This window comes from Centruroides sculpturatus, unplaced genomic scaffold, assembly GCF_000671375.1.
Source record: "Centruroides sculpturatus isolate CEXI.00-Female unplaced genomic scaffold, Cexi_2.0 scaffold173, whole genome shotgun sequence".
NCBI classification, from domain to species: Eukaryota; Metazoa; Arthropoda; class Arachnida; order Scorpiones; family Buthidae; genus Centruroides; species Centruroides sculpturatus.
The window spans coordinates 128,938-138,633 of NW_019384380.1; the positions used below are offsets into that span (position 1 = coordinate 128,938).

The window sequence follows — 9,696 nt, forward strand, 5'->3', positions numbered from 1 at the left end:
AAATCATAACTTTATTTTTAATATACTTAATTTTCTTTTATTATTTCGTTTCTTTTTGGTTGTCGATTTGTCCTACATTGAGCATCTCAATATTGGCAACTCTACTCTGTATATACCGTTCACTGTGATAGAAACTAATGTAAATTCTTTTATACTTTGAGATAGTTTTAAAATTATTTTGTAAATAATGATAGACATGTTACTTATTATAGAAAATTTATGTGGTTGTCATGATTATCTTTTATTCTCTCGTGAGCATTTCATTTTTCTGTGTTAAAAATTGTATTCAAATATTTGTTGTTTATTTAAAGTTACTGGTCATTTGCACTTTTAATGACAAATGATAAGAAGATTATATCCCTTTTGTTTTTCTTTCGTTAAAATTTTTGTTTGTATTTAAGTGTTTAATTAATATCTTTCGAAAGTATTACCACTACTTCAATTTAAACATAGAATATTTTCTATATTAGAAATCCTAATTTTGATTTTTAGAAAATACTGATATTAACTTACCTTAGAAAGAGTTTAAAGAAAGAAAAAATACGGTAATAAAGCATATAAAGATAATGGAATATTTAAATTAAAAGTCGCGTAATGTTATTTTATTACATAAATAGCAACTCAGTTTTTGTTTATTTACGTATACAACAAAATGATAAAAATTAATTATTAAAATAACTCAAAATTTTACAGTAACCCAGTGGCGTAGCGTGGGTGTCAGCCGCCCACTTATTTAGATTTAAAAGACTAAAATTCATTTTAAAAGACTAAGAAAAGACTCAATTTAAAAGACTAAAATTCAGTTTCGTCACAGAATAAGTAATGAAAAATTCCGTGCTCCTTTCAATCGGTCCGAATCATAGGTACGACAAAAATATGAAATGAAATGGTTCAAATTTTTACAAGATATTATTATTATTTATTGTGAAATTTTTCCGCCCCCACTACGCTACGTCACTGCAGTAACCTCAAGGGCGCCCCGTACATTGGGGAACGTACTCCAATGTACGGGCTGGGTTGCGCTTTTCCTAAACACCAAAGGGGCCTTAAATTCTGTTATTAACAAACAACAGATTTCTAGCCTATTCTGCAAATACAGTATAAAACTAGTGAATGCTATTTGTTCATTGTTTTATACAACTTCGTGGTATGTTGACTAAAAACTTGGCCTTGAAAACAAGGAATGTTCCTTGTTTTCTAGGCCAAGTTTTTGGTCAATATACCACGAAGCTGAACAAATAAAGAATGTTCATTATTTGTCCATTATCACGGGGGCTAACTCGGCTTAGAAAAAAACAAGGAACATTTCTTGTTTTCTAGGCCAAGTTAGCCCCGATTGTAAGCAATGACAACTTGTAAGAGCGCTTATTCTATGTTAAATCATAGTCTGAAGCTTCTTGCATAATGTCTGATCTTTTTTATAACTTGTGCCACCTTTACTATAGTCTACGGGCATCGCTGAGTATGCCTATTTAAAAGAAAACAAACTATAAGTAGTTAATATAGTATTTTATAGATATTAGGTTATAATTTTATTTACAAATTAAATTATGTAATATTAATTCAATCTAATACATTTTCCAAATATATGAATTTATTTTTAAGTAAGAAAAAGTTGTATGTTATAATAGTCACGATATTTTTTTTTTTAGCTTTTTCACAATGTTATGTATTTTGTATTCATTGTATTGTATTACTGACATTTTTAAATAAATAATACAAGAAACATTTTTTATGAATTCAAAATAATGTAATAAAATTGTATACTATATTAATGTTTTGTTCTTTTGTTCAACACTTGTGATATTCTAGTTCGAAAAATGGAGAAAATTTCGGTATATAACCTTATATAGGCTAAACTATATGTATAAAACATTTTTTTTAGAGTATAATTTTCTGAAATATTTTTATTTAAATAAAGTTAATCCTATAATTTTATTCTTTATTTATTCAATCCTGTTACCTTATAAAAGTTATGGAAAAGTAAAAAGAAAAATAGACATTTTTGAATAGCTTGAGGATAAGAATAAGCAGAATAAATTATGTGCAAAAAGACGGAAACTAGAGTTTTCATTTTCTTTTTCTTACTTGAAGATAAATTTATATATTTGGAAAATGTATTAGATTGAATTAATATTACATAATTTAATTTGTAAATAAAATTATAAGTTTCTTTGAGGTTCATTTACCTTTAGTAAATATCAATTTTATATATTAAGAATTATAAATTTATAGCATTCATTTTATTTTTAAGATAAGATATTTATGATATTAATATTACTTATACAGTAATTCTACTGGTTATACTTTTATTATAAAGCTTGGTAATAATACTGTAACTATAAAAGAAAAAAAATATTAGCATCATGAATATTTTAAAAGAAATTTTTAAACATTATTTTAACAATCATATTTTTCTATTAAAAAAAATATATAAAGTTTTTAAAATTAAATATAATGAATTTATTATTGTTCTATGAGCATTATTTATTAATGAAAAATAAAAATGTTACATATAAATCATATAAATAATAATTTCAATTAATAACTTTTTAAATACATTATGGAATATGAATTTATTTACTGTATTATAATTCATTTTATNTGTTATTTAATATGTAAACACGATTGTTTTTTAAATAATTTAATGACAAAATATAGTTTTAATTTGAAAAAGTATATCTCAAATTGCAAGGAATGAATAAATTGTATAAGCCTATACTAATATTGATAATACAGAGATTTAATAAGTAATTTAATATTCTTATATAAAAATATTATCAGTTTTTGTGGTTAAGTGGTATTTATATTTTATTCGTCAATCAATGACAATGAAAGAACTTTCTTGCTTGAAGTCTAACTCCTAGTTGAAACTATTGATATTATTCGACTTAGTTGCAACTATTGATAGCATTACTTGAACACGAAATTCTATTCTCTCAACTTCCTCCTTCGTTTGTATCACTACTTAATGATTCATCCTGTGTAATAATCAATTCTATACAACGTAAATAATTTCTCGAATTGAGTAGTTATCGAATTTCTCACTTATAAATAAAATTAGAGAAAGTTAGATCATTAGAAATATAATAATATACACTCTGAATTCATGTTTTAAATTTAATTTCAAATTTCAAATATTTAGTACATTTATTGATTTGATATTATAAGATAAATTTTATATTTGAACATTAAGAATAATGGGTTTTGAAGCTATGTAGGCCTATGTATATGTTCATAATCTTTAAAAGTTTCAAATTATTAAAAGTTTTAAATCAAGAATATGGAATTTTAGAATTTGAAATATTTTATAAATCAAGAAATTAATTAGGCATTTTTATAAATATACAAAAATAAGTTAATAATTTAAATAAAATTATTTAAAAAATAAGTATTAGTCCATAATAATAAGAAAGTTTATGACTTTCAAAGATTCATAGTGCATTCAGTTGTTCAGACAACTGTTGGAAATTTATTGATCAGCTTTCTGCACTTGATTTTCCTTGTTATGTAAGATAAAATATTATTTATCAATACTTAGAAAAAAGAATAAAAATAGTTCTTTAGTCTGGAAAAATAACTTATTTAATGGTAAAAACTTCATAAAAGAATATTTTTGCATATGCTAAATTAACCACACAGATCTATCAAAATTCCTACATGCACACGTATAAAATTAAGTATATTAACCTAATTACTATAAGATATGTCAGAATTACATTTCATTTAGTAAATAGAACTGTTACTTTTTAATAAATTTGTTTTAATTTATTAAAACAGATTTGTTATTTTAAAAAATATAAATATAATTTCTACACTTAAAAATAAATTATAAAAAATTAATATAATAGTAATATACAATCCATAGCTATCATTCGTTGATCTCATAAATCTTTCAAGAGATTAAAATAAATTGGATATACCTGTTTACGTCATATTTTAAGAATACTTTTATATGTTTACCCACTAGAAAAGCATTCACAAGACATAAAAAATAAAAGTATACTTTTGACTAGAAACTAACCTCAGGCGTTGTTAGAGGCAAAAGATAAACTCTCACAATGAAGTGCTAGTGGCTAATATACCTGATAAGGGAAAGCATTAACGTTAAATCGAACCCCGGGCCAAGTCATTATTTAGGTAGAAGTGTTCTTTGTATTTAATATGGTTAATAGCCTATATTTTGTATGACATCTGGCAGCGCATGTGCATTGTTTATCGGGTATTACGACACTCGATTGACACTCATATATCCTGTGGTATTTTCTCGATGATCATAATTATTTGAGTGCGTTGAACCTTATGGCTTGAGTAAATACTAAATGTTTATTGGTATTTTATTTTCAATGTTTGTTGTCTCTGCAGATTAATAAAATGGATGTTTATTGTCCAAAAACATCACAAAATTATGATTACCATAACGTTACTTTGGTGCAAATGTTTCTCGTTTATTAAATCTATTGGGAGGATGTTTGTTTGCACGATTGTTTTTGATTATTTATTCATTGGTAATGTCGATATTGCCTGTCGTTTACATAACTAGATATTAATGAGAGAAATATAATTATTTATTTTACTTTACTTTTAAGTATGTTTTTGTCAAGCCGAAAGTTCGATAATTAATCAAAAATTTCAAAAAATTAAACTTTACAGCAAAAGAAATTAAAAATAAATTTCCGCATTTCTAGAAACTAGATTTTTATAATCGATTTAAATATTAAAGTTGTCGTTTGATTAAAAATGAATAACTTCAATACGTAAATTAAGTCAATAGATAAAATTAATTATGTTTGAAAATTATTCCTCTATTTTATGATTATTACCATTTATTTCAGTTATAATAATAAATTAAAATTTGCAGTAAAATATCTTGTAATAATAAAATTTTTAATAGAGAATGAAAAAAAAATTCTTGCAACCTAGCAATTCATGAAAAAAAATTTATGAATTTCTAGGTTCTTCAATGAGCCTTTATAATTAATTATGAAATCTACATTAAAGAAGCTAATTTATTTATTTTAAGCATTGGAAATAATAGTTTTTCATTCCAGATAATATATAAATAAACTTCTGAGTTAAGAAATTAAGTCCATGAATAAATATATAAATATGTACTTTATATGAACTGTATAATATTCTAACCTTTATAGAGAAATGAAAATATTTTTGAAGGCGATACAAAGTTACAAAGTAGTTCATATTTATTTGTTTTCATACATTCAGTACTTCAGCTTAGCATATTCTCTACACAATTAATATATTATCGTATGTGATTATATATACTGACAAACACACACATCACAGAATTTTTTAGTTTAATATACACCGCATAAGGGACTTTTCTTGTTATAACTTAAATAATTTCTAACCTATCCGAGAAGCTTACAATCGAAATAATTTTATCTAATAAAAGTTGATGTAATTATATTAAAAATAACACATATTTAAACACATACTGCAACTAATAAATATGACATGTTATTTAAGAGACTTGCAGTTTTACATTAAAGTTTTACAGGTATATATTGTGTAATACCGGTATATTAAATTAACTATTTGTTTAAATGATAAATTTTAAAATACGACACAATGAATATATTAAATAACTGTATAGTACTTGTAATGCGAATATATTATTTATTAAATTCACCAAGAATGTAACAGAGTATTATAAACAAATTAATATAAAATTTTAATTTTGGTAATGTATTTTGAGGATTGTTTTCTGTTGAAGGGAAACTAATTTGAAGTTCTGAACGAACTTTAAAGTGTGTTTAAGGAAAAACATAAAGTAATCCTTTAATTTAAAAATATATAAGATGTAATTTAGAATGTTATGAAAGTAAACAAATGCTTTTCCAATGTTCATTTCAGAAAAATTGAATAAAATTAAAATCACAAATAAAAAAATGTTTCCTGATATTGCAATCATCAGTAAATATTTGAGAGAAAACAGATTTAAACAGAGCAAAGATTTAGGGTTTCTTTCTTTTAAATAAAGTACATAGTTTTTTTTCTTCGTTTTTAATTGTTTATTTAGACTTGTAGGCTTAATATACTGTACATTGTCACTAAATGTTTCTATACAGAACACATTGTATACACGAGTTGTTGTACAGTACATATCTGTGGTCCCCAAACTAATGCCCCCGGGGCAAATTTAGTCCGTGAACATATTGATACATAAAAGAATAAGGCCTACTTTTTATATATTTGGACTAATTCTATATAATATTTATGGCCCTCCTACCTACGATTCATTTACAATTTGGCTTACCACTACTTTATATCAAATGCTTATGTTTACGAGTTATGAAATCGCAGGAACAAATTATTTGTCTTGTAAAAAATAGGATTTTATGAGAAATATTTTGCTAAACTTTGGCATATTATTTTAAAAAATTGTAATACAAATTCATGTTAAAGATTATAACACTACGTCGTTATACTTATATATATATATATACGCAATATTTACGAAAATTATACGAAATATATATATATATATTTCGAGCTTTCGCTATTCTAAAATTTAATCGAAAATCTGCAATGCTTAAATTATTAACAACGGCACTTTCAATCGAAATAATCGCCATGTTTTTAAGTCTTTGTTGACTCATTATAGATCTTAAATAGTTTTTAATTACAGGTATACCTCGACTTACGTCGTTTCGAGTTACGTCGTTCCCGATTATACGTCGCTTGTTAAAAAAGTATATGGAAAAATAAAAATCAAGTTTAAGTCATTTTATTCGACTTTACGTCTGTCCGCCACAAATATTGAAGTCGTAATATCACTAGATAAACGTTTAAAGCACATAAAATCATATTAAAATATATACAAGTATGTACTGTATTTACAGTACATGCATTCGTAAATTTAGATTACTTTTTTTGTACTATATTAAAAACTAAAATTTATTTGTTTGTAAGCTTAAAATAGATTTTTATTAACCATATATTATTAAAAATGCATTAATAAATAAAATAAAGAACCGGGAATGGTAATTTACGGTTTAGCCTAGTGATAAGTAGATTCAGAGACAAGTAAATTCGACTTACGCCATTTTTCGACTTACGTCGTTCTCCTGGAACCAATTACTGACGTAAGGCGAGGTATACCTGTATTTTAATCTTGGAAATGCTTCGTTTCGAAGCAGCAACTGTAATGGGCAATGTTAATGATTCTTAATGCGATAAATGTATTTACATAAATTTCATTCAAATTGTTTTTGAAAAATGAAATTCAAACATTTCTCTGGATCCAAATATTCGTTTAGCTGGGATGCAAGGGATTTCAGTTTTAACTCTAATTCTTCTTCGGAAATGTATCGTTTATTTTCATCTGTTAATTTTTTTCTAAATTTTCACAAGATGTCTCTAAATCTTCATCTGATGTAAAATAAATATTTTTTATGTTGAACAAAAACTTGAAATGTTCAATACCAGTTTGAAATGTTTTAAATTGTTCTTCCAAAGAAATAAGAGGACAAATAAACATTTTATCACAAATTTCTTTTTCGTATTTCTGAATCTGGCTTAAATTTTCTTCGACGTTTTCCTCATAATCAAAAAACTTTTTCTTTTCCGTCGTCGTCTCAAACTTTCTCTGGAAAAATCAAACTCGTTTTTCGCATTTAAAATACCAGCAAGTTTTTTTTTGCAATTGAATCAAATTTATTTTGATTGCAGTTTTCCTTCAAAAAGTTGATTGTTCGTTTTAGCGATTCTAATCTTTCTGAAATATTTGTTAAAAGGGATTGAAGTTGTTTACTGCATATATTGACTTCAAACAAGATGCCATAACAAATTATAATTGAACATAAAAATTTTGACTTTTGATGTGATGGATTCACCTGTAATTTATGTGATTACATCATTAGATTTTTTGCAACGTCTTGTAATGCTTCATAAATTTTAGGTAATTCAAATCTTAGAATCTTAACGGCATTAATATGATTTTCCCATTGTGTATCATTTAATGATTTGACTGTAAATGATGAACACTTAGATTGTAAGATGCCCCATCTTTTCGTAGAAGCTGAGAAAAATTTAAAAACCTTATTCAAAAAATTTAAAAGCCTTGTTCAACTGTGCGCTGAATCAACTCCCAGTAAATTCAAAGTGTGATTGAGGCATGGAATGTACATTGCTCGTGGATTTTTTTTAAATGTAGGCTTGAACGCCATTTCAAATACCTTTTATGTTGGCACCATTGTAATAACTGACCCCTGATGTTCTCTACTGATAAATTATATTTTTCCAGTGAATCAATGATGGCGTGCGTCAATTCCTGTTGAACCTTCGACTAAATGAAATCCAAGAAAACTTTGATTGATTTGAATATTATTATTCGGATTCACGTCAACATATCGAACTATAACTGACATTTGTTCCTGATGGCTTGTGTCTGTTGTACAGTCAACGATCAATGCATAATAATTAGAATCTTGCACTTTATTCAAAATTTTACTTTTAATGCTCTGTCCGATCAGTTCCAAAATTTCATTTTGAATGGTTTTTCCTAAATAGTGAACAGAATTCGGTTTTTTCTTAGCCCTCATTAAATGTTTTTCCATAACTAGATCAAATTCAGCTAAGAATTCCAAAATTTTCAAAAAATTCCCATTATTTTCTTCATAAACTTTATCTGAAGAACCTCTAAATGGAATATTTTGTTGTGCCATTATCATCGTCAATGCAATCAATCTTCTTAAAACCTTATCCCAATGTTCCACTTCTTTTTGCAAACTTTTATTCATCAAACTCTCCACTGATATTGCTGTTTGCAATCGATTTTTCTATTCCACCCAATTGCTAAAGCTATCAAAATGTTCAACACTTTGCTCGTATCTTTTTAAAATTTGAGAAATGTGTCGCCAGTCATTGATACCGTTTCGAGCCAACATGACTGTAATCGAACCAAATATTTTACAACAATAACAAAAGGCTTTATCAGCCGTTTTCGAATAAACTAACCACGATTTTTGAATGCGTTCACTATTTTCTATGATTCGGTGAAAATATTGATTAGAGAAACATAAATTTTAGAGTTTTTAAAATATTGATTGAAATTATTTTATTATTATACAAATGTTTTATTGTATTAAGAAAAAATCTTGTTACAGGGGGATTACAATAAAAGTTACATACAAAAAAAGTTAGTACATTTTCATACTTTATCAAATATCTGTTATCATAATAAAAAACCCAAAGTTCATAACATATAAATTTCTCAATTCACAACATCTTGTTTTAACATTTTTAAAANCTCTATTTCTATATAAAATTACAGCATTTCTAGTTTTAAAGACATCTGATTTGACTCTTTGACGGAGGCATCAGCATACTCCAAACTAAACAACTGACCACAATTTCGCTTGTTACGGACGGGAATGATCCACAATAAGGTCGAACAGCATAGATGAGCGATAGAAAATGACACTCCAATCCAACCAGACTTTTCCACGATAAATTATGAAAACTGGTTCGGATGCAAACGTGGATTTCTCACAGAATATGATGATATCGTACGATACATTTCAATTTTAAATGAAGATAAGTATATTTTAATTTCAAATGTACTTATTGCACATTTGAATTAAAATACGATTCTTTCATTCGATATAATTAAAAGAAACTATGAATGAATAGAAGTAAAATTAACCTTTGTTTAAGTTTGTAATAAATATATTT

The 9,696-nt window shown here is 25.8% G+C and overlaps 1 protein-coding gene across 1 annotated transcript; it reads right to left on the minus strand.

Annotated features, from left to right (window-relative positions):
* Positions 1-8,270: 8,270 nt before the first annotated feature.
* LOC111617868 (zinc finger MYM-type protein 1-like) lies at positions 8,271-8,762 on the minus strand. Its single transcript, XM_023359193.1, has one exon. It carries the CDS (start codon positions 8,760-8,762, stop codon positions 8,271-8,273), a length of 492 nt encoding a protein of 163 aa, XP_023214961.1.
* Between the last annotated feature and the right edge of the window lie 934 nt (positions 8,763-9,696).